Raw genomic sequence first — 17192 nt, 5'->3', positions numbered from 1 at the left:
CCAACAGCAAAGCTATTCAATCCCAGAATGCTCCATTCCTTCCCCATATACTCCACCCACAGCCTTAGGGCACTTCAGTTTTGTTAACAAGCCAAAGGCAGGAGCAGAATAGTAGAAAAGGAAGACTGGTACACTGAGGAATCACACTCTTACACAGAGAAGGAAATAAGGGACCAGGAGAAAAAACCCCATAGAAGCTATGCATGTCAGGGTGGGTGCCCTGTGGACCCTATGGACTTTGAAGAAAGTTAACTAAGGTAAGTTTTACCATAACTCTCCTTTTCTTCTTCAGGGTCCATGGGGCACCACATGGAGACATTGGGGATGTCCCAAAGCACTTGTTCAAGAGCGGAAACGCTCCTGCGTTGATAGCAGAACCCTACGCCCGAAGAAAGCATCCTGAGAGGCAAATGTATCAAAGGCACAAAACCTAAGAAAGGTGTGGACAGAAGACCAGGTGGCCGCCTTGTTCAGCTGAGGCACCATGTCGGGCTGCCCACAAGGGACCCACAGAACAAGTAGAATAAGTTGAGACTGTAGTCGGCACAGGAAGGCCAGTCTGCGTTTAAGCCTGTGAGATGGTCATGCGAATCCATCTGGCCAGAGTCGGTTTTCTTGTGGAATCCATATAGGACAAAGAGGGAGTCAGATTTCCTGATAGAAGTAGTGCGGTCCACGTAGATCTTTAGAGCACGGACCACATCCAAAAGAGGCCTCACCTGCCGAGAGGTCTGGTGAATTAAAGTCCGGAACTACAATTTCCTCATTCAGGTGGAAGCGAAAAACCACCTTGGGAAGGAAGCCTTGGCGTGTTTGAAGAATAGAAGAAACAGTCTTCGCAGTGAGCCATTTGACATCCACTGATTCCAGGGGTTAAAATGGAGGTTCTTGAAGTGACACCACTGACGAATCCCATGGAGCCACAGGAGGGACAAAGGGAGGTTGTATTCGTAGAACATCCTGCCTGAAGGTGTGAACATCCGGTATAAGAGCAATTCTGCGCTGAAACCAGATTGAAAGTGCAGGTCTCGGCTTTGTCTGAGATGCTAGGCGGATGCCTAGATCCAATCCAGCTTGAAGAAAGGCAAGAATTCTAGAAACCTTAAAGACCTGAGGGTCATAGTTTCTTGGAGCACACCAATTGAAATATGTATGCCATATTCTGTGGTAAATCCTGGCTGAGGCTGGTTTACGTGCTTTTAGCATGATCTGGACCACAGATCTGGATAAACCCTTAGCCGTTAGGAGGGATGTCTCAAGAGCCAAGCTGTTAAAGACAGATGGGCTAGGTCTGGATGTAGACATGGATCCTGAGACAACAGGTCTACTCATAGAGTGAGCTGAAGAGGAACATCTATGGAGAGCCTTTGAAGATTGGAGTACCAGCGATGTCTGGGACAGGCTGGAGCCTTTAACATGACTGTGCCTCCCTAATGTCTGAACTTTGGAAGCACTCAAGGAAGCACGGATATTGGACGTAAGAGATATGCTAAATGGTAGTTCCATTTCACCAACAATGCGTCTACGAAGGAGGCGTCGGGGTCCTTTGTTCTGGCTCCACAAATTGGAAGATTGTTGTTGTGTCTGGAGGCCATGAGATCCACCTCCGGAAGACCCCATTTGTCCACTAGAAGCTGAAAGACTTTTGGATGTAGAGACAATTCTACTGCATGCACGTCGTGACGACTGAGGAAATCCACCTACTAATTGAGAATCCCTGGGATGAACTGCGGAGATGGCTTGGAGATTGCGTTTGGCCCAGGTGAGAATGCGTGGCACTTCTGTCATTGCTAACTGACTTCGAGTGCCCCCTTGGTGATTGAGGTAGGCCACAGCCGTGGCGTTGTCAGACTGTACTTGTACTGGCCTGTTTTCAGAATATGCTGAGCCAGAGTGAGAGCTCTGTAGATGGCTCAAAGTTCCAGGATGTTGATTGGCAACACTGCCTCAACTGGGGACCATCGGCCCTGGAAGGAGTGCTGGCCGGTTACTGCACCCCACCCTCAGAGTTTTGCATCAGTGTTAAGGAGAGCCCAGTCCGGGATCCAAAAGGGATGACCCTGGTTCAAATGTCTGTAGCCACCAGGCTAGGGACAGGCGAACCTCTGGAGGGAGGCTCATCATCTGGGATTTGAGCAGATGGGGTAGCCCATCCCACCTGGAGAGGATTAGGTGTTGGAGGGGCCTGGGGTTGAAACTGGGCAAACTCCACCATGTCGAAGGTGGACACCATTGATCCCAAGGCCTGCACCGCAGAGTGAATCGACACTGCGATTGTGAAGCAGTCTGCTTATTATGTACTGTAGTGCTGAAATCTTGTCAGCCACTAGGAAGATTCTCTGAACTCGAGAGTCCAGGAGGGCTCCCAAATGTACCATCCTTTGAGTGGGTGTCATGGAAGAATTTTTCCAGTTGATCAGCCAACCGTGCATTTGTAGAAAGGCAATAGTTACCTGCAGATGGCTGTGAAGTGTCTCTGGGGAGCTTGCCAACAGAAAGAGATCGTCCAAGTATGGGAGCAGTCCGATTCCTTGATGACAAAAAGAGGCTGCCATAACTGCTTTGATCTTGGTAAAGACTCGAGGGGTAATTGGTAATGTTGCTGCATTGTAGCAAACCAGAGATCGTGTTGATGAAACAGTATAGGTACATGTAGGTAAGCATCCTGAATGTCTATGGATACCATAAAATCTCCAGGCTCCATAGCTAGGATAATTGAACAAATTTATCAGGATGCCCAGGTTTTGTATTCTGAGACTTTAGGTTGAGGATAGGCCGATGAGACCCATTTGGCTTCTGAACTAAGAAAAGGGTAGAATAGCCCTTGCCCCGTTGTGAGGAAGGGACCCAAATTATTACTCCTGAATTCAGTAATGACTGAATGGCTTTTTGGAGCAGCAGGGCCTTGGTTGAGTCCGATGGAGGTCCTGTGCAAAAGTTGGGGGGGGTGGTCACCTCAGGAAGGAGAGGGCATATCCGTGGGAGACCACTTCTCTTGCCCAGGCATCTGACGTAGTTTGATGCCAAACTTGGGAGAGGCCCACCCCGTCAGAATGCAGGCTTGTCCTCAGACTTGGCAGGTGGATGTCTATTAGCCCAGGCTTGTTTGGCCCTAGTCTTGGAGGCCTTGGTTGATTTCTTTTGCCGCTGAAAGGAATTACCCTTGACTTTGCCTTGAAGGCGAAGGGATGACGTCCGCAGCATTGTATTATATGCAGATGGCAGGAACGCCATCTTGCTATTCGCCAAAGTAGTCACAATTTTATCCAATTCTGGACCAAATAGGATGTCTCCTGCATAAGGCAGAGACTCTAGAGCCCGTTTTGATTCTGAATCTGGTTTCCAGGAACGTAGCCAAAGAATACGGCCGGGCCACTACCGAAGTGGCAGATATCCTGGAGATCAGGAGAGCCGTATCCATAGCTGCTTCACCTAAGTAGGAGGCTGCATCTCTCATGTGAGATATGTAGGACAGCTGTTCCGTCGAAGCATCAGGGGGAAAAAGTATATTCCAGGGCCTATGCCCAACTCTCAATGGCTTTTGCCACCCGGGCCGTAGCCATAGTAGGACGAGTAACAGTAAGAGTATATAGATTATGACAAGCTTCTATAAGTCTATCTGTAGTCTCCTTCAAGGAGGTTGCAGTATGAATGGGCAAGGTGGCAATTTTAACCAGACGTGTTACATGAGAATCCACTGTTGAGGGAACTTCCCATTTAGTACAGTACAGTACAATCAGTAGCTAGAAGCGGTTAAAAGGAACTGAATAGTTTTGGAATTTGAAACCTTTTACCAGGCATATTCCAAGTTTCACTCATGTGATCAGATAGCTGGTCAGAGTGAGGAAACTCTGGTAAAACAAACTTTGTCGCTTAAGAAGTGCATGTTTTTTCTTAGGAGCGGGCTCATCCTCTTCTATTTGTAGAATAGTTTTAACAGTTCTCACAAGAGCAGGTATATTTAGTTTAGAGGGTGGCTCCTCTTCTCCTGAGATGGAGTCAGAGTTAGAGAGGTCTGTGTCTTCTGCCTCCCCAGATGATATATCAGAATCAGATAACTGTGTTGATTGGGAAAATATCATAGTACGTTTAGTAGGCTTAGTGGTTAAAGGTTTATCTTTCTGCAGCATTTGCTGAAAAACCGTAGCGGTATTAGCCAAACTCTGTGGGGGAGGCTAAGGATTTGCAGGGGATAACTGCTGTCACTATCCCATAGAGGGAACTTACTCGGGGACTGCTACTTGGTCCGCAAGTTTTGCCAGAATTTGTGAAAAGGTAGCCCAGGGTGGGTCCTGAGGGAGAGACAGCGGGGCTGATGGACCTGGGGCTGTGTAACAATTAATACAGAGACCATCCTGAATTAGGTCCTCTGTGGCTAAGCCCGCATAGCAGGATTTACAAGACACCAGAGTAGGAAGAGCAGTATCAGACTGGTTGTTATTCTTTCCTCTGCCAGCCATAGCCACAAGAATAACAGAATACACAATATGATACAATGCAATGAACACCTTATATGTGTAATATGACACAATGTAGCGTGCAACCACGCTATATATGGCACAGTGTAGTGTGCAACTGCGGTATATAGTATGTGATAGTCCTCACACGTATATAGCAGATGTGAGGTACAATGAACCCCCAATACCTTAGTATGTCAGAGTATAGTAGAAAAATGGGACAGGTATAAACTGACAGTATAGAAAGTAGAGATTAGCGCTAGCACAAGTCACCAAGACCGCAGTGGAAAGGCACCCTGAGCTGGTGAGGGGCTGCAGGAAGAGCGCCTTATCCCCTGGCTGATGTTAACCCCCCGGGTCCCGGTGGTCTAGTGGGCAAGCCGTTGTCCACTTCAGCGCCTCCGGTCTGTCTCCCGAGACCGGAGGCAAGACTGCACTAAGACACTGGTCCCCACGAACGAGGTTCCACCGTACCTGTCCCCTGGATTCCAGGCTGGAGTCTGGGGAGCCTGGTAGCTAGTCCCCCTCGGAGTCCCGCCGGGAGTACCTAGCAAAGCTTGGTGTCTCTGCGCTGCGGAGGGGTGATGGACAGTCTGGTGCTGTTCGGGAATTTGGTAAAAAATAAAAAGTAAATGAAATCATAAAATTAAAGCTTGGGCTGCTTAATGCAGCCCTCTGTTATAATGGTGGTCCAGCTCCTGCCGGACACCAATGAGTGCCCTCAAACTGTGGCTGGGGATATAGGGGGAAGGACCGAAGCACCCTTGGATTGAAAAGCTTTGCTGTTGGTGTCTGGTCCTCCAGGTCCCACCTACACCCCAATGTCTCCCTGTGGAGACCTATGGACCCTGAAGAAGAAATATTAGCCTTACCTCAAGAGGAACAGAATACGGGAGCTTTAGAAGAATCTGCTCCATAACTGAATGGAACACCATGTAACTTGGACCTTACAGGATTTGTTATGTTTTATGTCCACCCATATTCTGTTTAGAGTTTTCAGTAAGTGCTATTGGTTGTTATAGCGTAATCTAAAAACATAACATTGGCGGTCATTCATAGCTTGCTTGCTGATGACCTAAACAGGAAGTGTAGGGTATCTTCACCCATGTACTGTACACAGATTGGATGTTCAGTAATGAATGAAAATCTAATAGATAGAAACTTACAAAAAAATGTCCATGTATTTAAATAAGGGACTGAATAAATCTGTACCATGTTTCAGCTTATAGTATACTGCATAGCCCATCTACACAAATAGACAATACAGCACAAAATTAATAGTGTCTATCAAGACAGGAGACAATGTGTTTATTGCATTAAGAACTCTTTTTGTACAATAATGAAGCAACAATGTAAATCGAGCAAGCAACAAAAACAGCAAGTTATGCAATACACAAGAAGCAAAAACTATTCATGATGAATAAAAGAACAGTCAACATTTTGTCTATGGCTTGTGTAAAAAGGTGCATTGATCGGGGCAGTGGATCTAGTTATTGCCATGCTGTATTAGCTTTCCAAGTACAGAAAGTGAATATTAAATATACTTTCATGTAGATATCATGTGAATCAGAACTGTGCATAATACAACACAGGAATCAGTCGGATCATCCTGCATGTGGTCTGTGGTAACACCTCTGTCATTAATACTTTAGGCAAAAAAATTTTTTTGCTTTTTTTGTAAAAAATAATGTTGATAACATCCAAGTTTTGCAAGACTCAAATATGTAATTTAAACAACTTACATCAACACATTATAAACATATATACATATAAAGTATTTTGTGTCACCATTTACATACTATAATACAGGGAAATTGGAATTCCATATTTACATAAATTGTTTTCCCTACAAAGAATACTTATCCTTTTACAGCTAGACAACCCTTACATACATTATAAAAAAAATGACGTATTTCAGGCTGCTTTTGCACTTCAGGGATTATATATAAACAAAATGTACAGATCTCGGTTTGTTGGCCTTATTGTTGTGCAAGCTCAAGAACTCCTATTTAGAGTCTTTAGAATTAGTTTGCCTTGTATTACTGCTGCTCCTTCGGTTACTTCTCGGTATAGGAAGCAAAGATTTGACTTTTGTACAGCCAGGCTCTAATTTTGGCTTCTGGTCACTGTATTCTGACATCTGACTGCTGCGGAGAGGACATGCCCCATTCTGTGGAGAACAAAGGGGCTTGGTCAGTTTATGGTTGAAGATATTAAGGTAAAGAAACACAGGATATGCAATCTCCCTACTTATTGTTCATGCTGTAGTTGATATGCATTAGCCACTTGTTTGGTTGGAATATCCAATGCAAGTTCAGACTGTATTGTCAACAAGACTGCATTATACAAACCTTGTCCAGGGAACTCAGAAAGTGACATTCACATTAGACTGTAGATAGTTGCCGAATAGCAACCATAGCACTGCACAGCATAAAAAACAAAATCAGTAGCATCCCAAAGAACTGGCTGTCCGCTACATTTCCTGTGGAGTTTAGGTACTACAAATGCACTGAACACAGGTGTAAGAGTATATTTTTTTTAGGTAACTAATCACTTTAACAAAAGAGAAAATGTCTATAAAAATGGAATGGCGTACATGCAAAGGATATTCAATGCTAAACACTGGTTTTGCACAACTTAGCACAGAAAAAAGTTAAAAATAACCTAGAGTTGACTAGAACCATAGGTCCTCCTGTTAGAGAATCAGGGGAAGCACAAGCATGCCACCACTTCACACGAAGGGGACAGCACGGTAACAAATGAGGGGTTGTTTCAACATGCTAAACCACCCCACCGTCCAGGTCAGGACAGTCCTCTCTAAATAGTTGCAGTTGGGAGGTATGCTGGATCCTCTCCACTGACAAGCAGCACCAAAACAACATTTTCACAAAAAGAAAATACATGATTTTAAATTACTATGAACTTCATTTGGAGGTTTAGATGATACTTTCACACATATCCAATCAAACCATTTAATATTTCCTTTATTATATAAAATACCAAAAGTACTGTCATCAGGGGACAGAAAGATTATCAATCATAAAATAGTGAAAATGTCTTTCATAATCCCAGAACAGAAACACAAATATTAAAGAAAAATATATAAACAATGTTTTAATGCAGTGGTTCTGAACTTCAGTCCTCAGGTAAATCCAACAGGTCATGTTTTGTGGATGTCTGTAACCATGCGCAGGTGTGCTAATCTATATTGCTGGGTCAGTAATTATCCCATCTGCTTCCACAGACAGAAATCCCCAAAACATGACCTGTTGGGAAAACTTGAGGCTTGAGGTTGAGAACATCTGGTTTAAATGATTATAGAATATACCAGTGGTTCCCACACTCCACCATTACTGTCCAGGTCTTAAGGATATCCATGCTTGAGTCCAGATGGGTATATCAAATTGACTGAATTTTATGAGTGGCTATCACTCACATTGTATATTTTAAATTGCATTAAAACATTGTCAACATTTTTTTTTTTTCTTCAGATTTCTGTTCCTGTTCTTAGATTATGAAACCCATTTTTCTCTGTTATATGATTGATAACCTTTCTGTACACTGGTGCCAGTACTTTTGGTGTTTATATGTTGATTTGGAGGCATTGGCAAATTCCTTGATAATTCTATGACTGCAAGGTGGCAGATTTTTAAAAATGATATAATAAGTTTTATTATATTCAGGCAATTCTGAGCACCATACAATTTGTCTTGTTGTATACCACAAGCTTTGCTCCCTCATATTTGTCAGTAATCATCATACACTATGGCAATATTTCTACGTAAGTAAAACAAAATGCTATAACCAGGATACGCTTCACATATATATAGTATCATTACAGGCCTGTAGTCTGGTCTACTTACTTTATGTGGCATCTGACAACATGGTTTGTTAACCGTTGCTGAACTCTGGCCAATTGAAGGACTTTTAAATATCACCAGACAAGGATCCAGGTCTGCAATCTGAGAAAAACAATAGCAAAAACATATATGGATGCTATTATTAAATGGTAAGAGCATCTTAGAGTTTTATCCTGCCCACACGTAACATTTGGGTGACACAGAAATAAAATAATTTTTCATCACTATTGAATAGTGCTGGTGGCTGAAGGCATTATATTACATGGCAGAGATGTATATACAGAATTATACATTCCATAAAGCAGCCATACTTTCCTTACCTTGGTAATGTCTGGCTCGGACTTGCTGGAACACATTGCTCGCAATTCTTTCACAAGATCCACCTCATCATCTGAGCCAACGGACAGCCTCTGTTCCATGTGGAGAGATCTAGGCTGGTCACCATCCAAAGATCTGGTATTACCGAATGGAAAACAAATATTACATAAATGCTTTCTTTAGCATAGCAAAGTTATTTAAGTAGGAAGTACACCATTAGTAGCAGTATATAAAGTATATAACACTGTGCCACTGTTATAGTATCTACAGTTACCAATCCAGATTATTACAGATACCTTAACCTGGTTCTCATATATGCTGCAACTACTGTACAGAGGGCCTGATTCAGAAGGCAACGCAAGTGAGAGAACGCACAGTGCGAGCCAATGTTTGCTATCTGCGCATGCATCGCATTGCACGTGCGCGAACAGGTTGCGGAGTACGGTAAGGGCTCTCTCGGAGTACACAGGGAGCCAGCAGAGACCTTCGATGTTGATTGACAGAATGTGTTGTTTGTGGGTGGTGACAGGGGGGTGGTCAGACGAACGTAGGCGTGCCTGTGCGTTCGCACGCCGTTACAGGGGCGTGCATAAATTAATCTCAGCGGCACTGCACGCAGCTGGGTGTCTATCTGCATGCAGGAATCTCTCAAGTCCTGCCACAGGGTCAGGTCTACCCTTAGCTTACATGCAACTTTGATGGCACTCGATGTTCCCAATGTTTATGCTGTCAATCATGGCAACGGTGGACTGCTATGTTTTGCTCGGTGTCTGCTTCTTGTGCTGCAGTCTCCGTGCATATACATTGATTAGCATATTCTCGCAGTGGCTGGGTGCGTGCGTCTGCTAGCGTGCGTTCCTTGCTGAATCAGGCCCAGAGCCACATATGGCCTTGCTATCACCACTTAAGCTATTGCAAGAATGCTTGAATATTGTCAACATCAACTATAATACTAGTACTTCTCTTACAATAAACTTGCCTTGCTGACTGTACAAACATATTACACTCCGCGGAGGGTTTCCATGTAACAAACATGGAAGTTGTGGGATATGAAGTGCACATATTAGAAGTACCCAGTCCCTACATGGAGATGAGACAATATATGTTGAGTGCTTGGAACAAAACAATACAAGAGGTAGGGGAAGTAGAAGGCAGAGGGGTACTAGAAGCAACATTTTGCTCAGGACCGCACTTGATCAAAAGCTTTTGCCAGGGCCGTAACTAAGGCTTTGCAAGGGAGACAACCACCCAGGGAACAGGGAGATTAATAATTTATTATCTTACAGTTGAGGGCTAGGGGGCATCGGTCTTTCCCCACTGCAGAGAACCAGGAGGGGATAAGCTACTTGGTTATGAACAGGATTTAATACTTCACAAGTACTGGTACAAAGCATTACTGTACATTTCTAGCATGCAAGACCTAAAGTGAGCATACTTTTTTTTGATCGATGAGGAATTGCTTCCGTTCTTCAGTTCATTCTTTGAAGTGCCAGCTGTATTGAAAATGAAATAGATTATATTAAATCTATATAGTAAATATACAACTACAATAACAAGTGTAGCAGGCTTGGCTTCCAATGTAACTCATACACAACTGCTCTGCAGGTAAGCTGACAGTTCAGAATACTGAAATCATTAAAGCTATAATGAAACATTAAGTTTAACAGATCACTACTATAGAGGAATAACATTGTTATTATAACAACAACTAGATAGTATTAGCATGCGATTTACAAATATTAAACCTAAACTTAAAAAAACTATTGTAAGAAAAAGATAAAAAAGGAATATTACCTGATGTCACGCACACACTTCGATATTGTGAACGAAAACGATATCGTTATTGTTCAATCGTTCACAATATAGCCCAGTGTGTATGCAAGATATTGTTAACAATGCGCGCTCCCGCAGATCATTAACGATATCTTTCATCGCCTGAACATGCAGGTTGTGCATGTTCAGGGATGTTGCTGGTGACATCACTGAACGATATAGTTAACGATATTGTTCATTGTATAGGCTCAATGTCATTAACGACATTGAGCCTGGCAAACACTTAACGATATTGCACATGGAGCGTATCGTTAAGTGTGTATGCGCCTTGAGACTTAGAATGCAGACCGAGAGACATACAGTATGCTTAACACAGGCCTTCTAGAAAGAGCATATTTAATCCAAGCAGACACAGTGATGTAGTGCTTGTTGTGTGAGCCAGAGTTGCACACTATAGGCAGGATGACCTATATTACAGAGGGCATTTGTCACTGTTGTGCTTATGTCTGTAAACGGCGCTCTGTCTGTTCTTGTAACTTTTTGTTTCCTAGAAATCAAACTGTGGCTAGTCAAAAGCTGTAAGTCAGTGATTCCCAAACCGGGTGCCGTCACACCCTTAGATGCTGCAGGGCACTTGTAGGGGTGCCATCGGTTAATGGTCCAGTACCAAGTCAAATGCTGGTGGCTGCCAGTCATATAAATAGACTGACAGAAACAGTCCTGTCCACCACATAACTTAACCTAAAGATGACATGTAAGCACAATTTACTTAATGTAATAATTTTTTGAGGAATTTCTCAATAAGAAGCTTTGCCTAGCTGTCCCGTAAAAAATAAATAGCGATATTCTCGGGCACTGTAATTCAAGAAAGTTTGGGAACCACTGCAGTAAGTAATATGCAGAAAGGTCAGGCTGATGGCCACACAGTAAATCCATCTAATATAACATTACTGGACACATGACCTTGCTCTCTCTCTTCTGCTGTGTTCCAGGAGGAGTTCAGATTGGACTTCTTACGTGGACTTGTACTGACTTTTCTCCAGGCTCCATTCTCCCCCTTCTTTTTTCCTCCAGACTTAAATGTAGGACTCATAGATAAAGAAAAGTTTCCTCCTTTAAAATCCAATATATATTTCTCTATATCTGAAATGACATAAGTAATAATGTTAAATTAAATCGGTATGAAAAATAAAAACCTTCTGTACAGAGCAATGATCAGATTGCCAGCAGAAGACCTGGAATGGACATAGTAGAACTGACAGTCTCACTAATAGAGAAGTCATGGACGGACCTTGCAGCACCACAGAGCACTACAATGCAGGTGGTATTTGAATTCCTACTAAGACCATTCCAAGTTATCTACGATTTCTCCTGAAGCAACATTTAAAAGTTTCCTATTTGATGAAGCCTGCTGCAACCGAAACAAGTCATTTATTTATATTATTGGAAACTCAAATCGCTTTTATTAAACACTGTCTACGCCAATATCGGAGAAATAAGAGAGATTTGTGTTATATCCAGAAAGACACTTACGGTAATTATAGTAGGTATACCTGCACCTATGAGATGCCTATCTTTCTACTATTCATACTGAAGGGATTCTGGATTCCCTTTATATCTCAAGAAAACAGCAAGAAGGGCTAGTAACCTCAATTCAGGAGTCTCTTATACAACCACCACCACTACCCTGTGTCTGTAATGTTAATATTAAAGACCTAATGCAAGAGACAATGTAAAAATGTATTTACAGTGAGAATTGTCTGAGTGACTGTACTGAGCTAGCAGACCAGTGATGGCAAGTGCAATGTGTCTGTACAATATGGCAAGGTTTTCTCCTCCTCTGAAAATACAAAGAAACTGATGTTACGTTATCTGAAGTGTGAAAATGATAACTTAAAAGGTTTGCTCAACTCAAAAATGATCGCCTTCTGTATTATTATGGGGCATACAACAAGTAGTTCTGATACTTTTTATATTATATCTGCCTGAAGTTACTGGAAGACCCAAGAAGAACACACTTTTGCTGCCATTTGTCAAGTAGGTTTTATTCCTTTTTTATTTATAAACCTACCCAGTAAATGTCAGTCTTTGATTTTATGAAATAGTTACAGAACACACAATATTATTTTAAAAAGACCACTAAACTCTAAAAGCTTAGATTTTTAGATACTAATCATAATAGTAAATAATTGTGCTAATCTGACGTTTCAGACAGCTGAAGCTCTCCATCAGGGTTGGAATTCCCAGAGGCAAATGGAGGCACTGGGCAGCTGTCAGGGGGGCAACAAGGAGCAGGGCCGGCGACAGAGAGGTACAAGGGACATACAGCTAAATTAATCTATAACCACGGCGCTAATAGATGGATCTATCTGTGGGGTCTGGGGAGCTGATTAAGATACAGGTAAAAGCATATAAAAAAGAAACCGTAAACAAACAGGCAAAGGGTACGCAGGCACGTCAGACGTTATGCAACAAACCCAGCAGATTGTTTTAAAACATCATGGGCATATGGTGGGGGAATGTAAGTTGCTAAAATAAATGAGGAGGCAAGCAGTACAATCTACAATCAATGAAGACATACCTGCCCCCTGAAACAAAATAAACAGATGTATTATAAGAACTGAAACCCTCCTAGAGGAGGTAGTATGAGAGCCATGATATCTCCATCCAACCCATGACTTTTTAAACAACATAAGTTTACCTCCAACCATATGAGTTTTGTTTAAGCAAATAACATCACAGCCATATTGTTTGAGCTACTTAAGTACAAAAGATCACTTAAGATGATCATTGAGCCCCGAGCATATGTCAATACTTTATGTAAGGCAGCATACATATAACAGACATAGAAAACAATAATAAAACACTTATCCTCCCACTCAAGGGAATTAGCCACTTAACAGGGCCACATATGCAGGAAATTGGCCTCTCTGGGCATGGTGGCTTTGGAAGCGCGGGGAAGACAAAATCCCAGAATAATCGTATATACCGAACTGCATAAAGCTAAAACGAGCCATTCAATACAAAAGTGACAAATGCCAGAAAAGCTCAAGAAATAAAAACAACAGCAACAATCCAATCCCCCAACTGTGGCATACCTAAATCCCCACACCTAACCCTACCCCAAATCTAAAAGGCCAACCAGTGTAACAGAATACCCATGGGTGTAATGGGAGCAACGAATCAAATGACCTCAAGACTGGGGGCTCCCCAGCTAAGTAGGAAACAGCAGCTTATGATTGCTGGTTCCCCTGTTAGGATTCTCCTTTTATATATAACAGCAGTTAAAGGACCATCAGGCATAGGATATACATTATCTCCATAGAAAAAAGCGTAGAAAAGAAAATAAACTGAACAGATAAATAATATAACGCAACATGAAATGCATTAAACATAATTATGCAGGGTAAGAATTAGCCGAGACACAGGTCAAACGTCAGCCATTAGTCCTGCATGAATAGGGGGACAGCCATATATAAAGACATGCAATTTGCGTGTAAAAGTTCTCTTCCCCCCACATAAAAAACAAGTAAATCAGCAGCAGATATAAAGTATATGCATTATCTTGATATAGCACACAGAGAAAGAATAGAAGGGAACTCCAATCAGTAAACAGGTACTGTAAATAATATAAAATGACATGGAATGTAATCAATATAGTTACACAGGGTGAGAGTTAGCTGAGGCATTGGTTAGTCATTAGCCATCTGTCTCTGGCTCTGCATATGGTGATCCAGCCAAAAGGCCACATCAAGGGGTGACATAAAAAACGTAGGGCCTGATTCGGAGTTGCACGCTATTACAGCCGCTGAGACTTTTGTACACATCGACTCCGCAATAATATGCTAATGCCACGGAAGGCGTCTTGTAGACGTTTTCTGACAGCTTCTCTGATCCGCTGCTGCACCCGGAGATGAGGTATTGAATCACTGTGTGAATACCGCCCATCTGAGTAATCCTCAGGATGGCTGTTGTTTTCATGCTGCAGGGGCCAGTGAAGGGGTGTTTCGAAGACGTAGACACTGGCCTCAGCACGCCTCAAAAATGGACCAGACATGCCCTCATTTTTGAGACCACTGGGGGCCCCTACCTGTACCCAAATGGATACAGCATGATTGGGGTCGATCTCGCAGAACAAGATATACACATGTGCAGTGCGGCATCTGTAGATGTGCAGATCTCACACTATCGGAGATGTAACAAACCACCCGGTTTGCATACACCTCGGCCATTCTGTGCAGCCATAGGGTTACTCAGATTGTTGATTAGTAATGTATGTTCGATGGTTGCATCCTTGTACACAAGCGGTGGATTTGCGAAGTCACTAGTGGGCATCTCAATACATATTCCAGCAGCTGGGACATTTCTATAGTTTCGCACAGCCACTGTGTAAAAAGACGCAGTCGTGACGGCATTTGCGTCCATCTCTGAATCAGGCCCTTAGATAAGAAAAGCATGGCATATGGCAGTCTCAAGTCTCAGAGCCGCCGCATAATGGGGAGCAACTGAGACCTGACTCTATTGGATCTCCACTTGAAATCAGGAAACACAGATACATGAGCATTATTACATTCCAACTGGCCATTGGTACTCTGTTATGGCACCACACATCTACATTGCTCAAATGTACCCAGTTTCAGCGGTATGAACGGATTTAAAGCCTAATATGTGTAGTGACTTCTGTGGGTGCACAAACGGTTGCACTGTACAATGGAAGGAGCTGGATGGACTGGGCTGAGTACAGATTAGATAAAATGATTTTCTACCAACTGAGAGATGGCAGAGATTGGCCTTATCCTATGCCTAATGATGAATCATGCGCCAACTTGCACTATTGCAGAAGAGCACAGATACACCTTTCCCACATAAATAATAACATATATATAATAAAGACATGATAACTCAAGTAAAAAATTAAGATAAACCAAGCAGTTTTTTTTTTTTTTTTTTTAGGAGAAACACTAAAAATCTTTACTAGTAGGTACCAGTAGATTGGACTCTTTACACCATGTGTATCTGCCAACTAGGTGCAGACTGATTTCCTGTAAACAGATCCAAAGGCTGCAAAGTAGCCATACACCTTACCATGCTCTAGTTGGACAAGAAGGGAAAGTACATTTTATATAGATTCGCACGTAAGCCACGGGTTTAAAATTCTTACTGAGCTTCTTACATATACATATGACCTCTGTCAGTCAGTCTGCGCTGGAATGTGAAATAATATCAAGGACTGAGAACATTCACTTTCTGTAAAAGATCTTCACTTCACAGCATATGGTACACATAGAATCTTACTATATTACAGTACATATACAATCTTTAAGCTGACAGCTCTGAGGTCTAGGTCACCAGTTCAGTAAATCTTTACCTATAAAAGAATGAAGAAATCCCAGCCTTTTATGAATGAAAGAAATGGAATTGAAGCTGTTGTAGATCACCTCCATAATTTATTGTACGATGCAGCACTTACCACTTTTGGGAATATGACAGCCATGTAGAATGGCTTTATTCAGCAGGATACTGAGAGCAGCTTTAACAATTGCCTGTTGACCACGACTTGGCGTTTTTGTGGCTGTAACATGCCCAAGGAGAGGGGGCCTTTTTATTGTGGCAATGGAGAGGATTGCTTCTTGGACTTTTGGAACAATTACAGCATTCCACAATTTTGACATCCACCTTTAAAATATAGATATAGATGAAGTCATACATGGATAATGATACAATCACTTATACCCAGGGCCAGAAAACCACCAAGTAACCTAAGGTGAAAAGGTTTAAGTGCCTAAAATACTGTATGTGTTTCCACTAGCAATGCTTACACCAATGATATGCTAGAAAGCTACGGACAAGCGATTGCTGATGTGCTTGGTAATTATTTCTTTTTTCTCTTCAGAGAACTGTAATTCTGAACACATTAGTACCATATAAGTACAGCAAAGGAAGAAATTACTTACTTCACCATTATTTGAGCATTTCCAGGCACTAATGGACAAGTCATAAATGGCTGTGGTCCAATAAGTGCCTCTGGTGTGCCCAGGCGAGACAAGCAGGAGTTCAGCTGGTGCCAGACAGCACATATCCAGTCAACACCTTTACACACTGGGTCACTGGGTGGAGGGAGTTTTCCCTTGAACTAAAAGATAAAAAAAAGAGCAGTCAATACATTATGAATGTGTAAACAGATCTAGAAAAATACTTAAAGTGTGTATATTATGGGCCTGAGTAAGAGACGTAAGCAAATGCGGCTGCATAGCTTGCTCAGATATAGATGCAAATTTACACATGTTAGTTGTGTGCACCTATCTGACTGTAACTGCCCTCATCCATGTGAAAATAGTGGACATCTATATCAGTGTGCATCTTCAAGAGCTCTGCGTATGTTCACCTCAAGCAGCAATTCTACCTACACACCCACAACAAGCCCTCAGTACTCTTAGCAAACGTGTGAATGCCCACCTGCTGCCCAGTTCCACTAACCTGCTGCTATGTGATTTGTCCGTAGTTGCTTATAGTAGTGTATGCAGTGTTGTATTTGTAGCACTATTTCAAAGGATAACCTGGAACTTGTTACTGTTACTTCCTGATAAGTGTAATGCGTGTTTTTGTTTTCAAAAGTCGCATTGTTAGTTCATGCGGTTATCCAGTACACAAATTACATGTGGTGTTATGCATTCACATATCATCTGACAGATTAACACTGGCGACGAGGATTAAAATATGCAGTTGCTTTATCCCTGCACTTTGTGGATGTCAGTGAAAGTCGCATAGTGCATTTTGCACTGTG

At 42.3% G+C, this 17192-nt stretch overlaps 1 protein-coding gene across 1 annotated transcript in view; it reads right to left on the bottom strand.

Annotated features, from left to right (window-relative positions):
* Positions 1-5731: 5731 nt before the first annotated feature.
* The window catches only part of CTTNBP2 (cortactin binding protein 2), a 114438-nt gene continuing 102977 nt past the window's right edge, over positions 5732-17192 (bottom strand). Inside the window, exons 17-23 of the mRNA XM_088457680.1 lie at positions 16363-16541; positions 15879-16084; positions 11372-11551; positions 10071-10128; positions 8638-8770; positions 8321-8419; positions 5732-6627 (exon numbers count right to left, since the gene is read on the bottom strand). Coding sequence (XP_088313806.1) covers positions 6463-6627; positions 8321-8419; positions 8638-8770; positions 10071-10128; positions 11372-11551; positions 15879-16084; positions 16363-16541 — 1020 coding nt within the window. The 3' untranslated portion in view covers positions 5732-6462. The remainder of the gene's footprint in view (positions 6628-8320; positions 8420-8637; positions 8771-10070; positions 10129-11371; positions 11552-15878; positions 16085-16362; positions 16542-17192) is intronic.

Source organism: Taudactylus pleione, unplaced genomic scaffold (assembly GCF_031769625.1).
Source record: "Taudactylus pleione unplaced genomic scaffold, aTauple2 ptg000041l, whole genome shotgun sequence".
NCBI classification, from domain to species: domain Eukaryota; kingdom Metazoa; phylum Chordata; class Amphibia; order Anura; family Myobatrachidae; genus Taudactylus; species Taudactylus pleione.
Note: the sequence above shows the minus strand (reverse complement) of the source record. Positions and strands in the feature narration are given on the sequence as shown.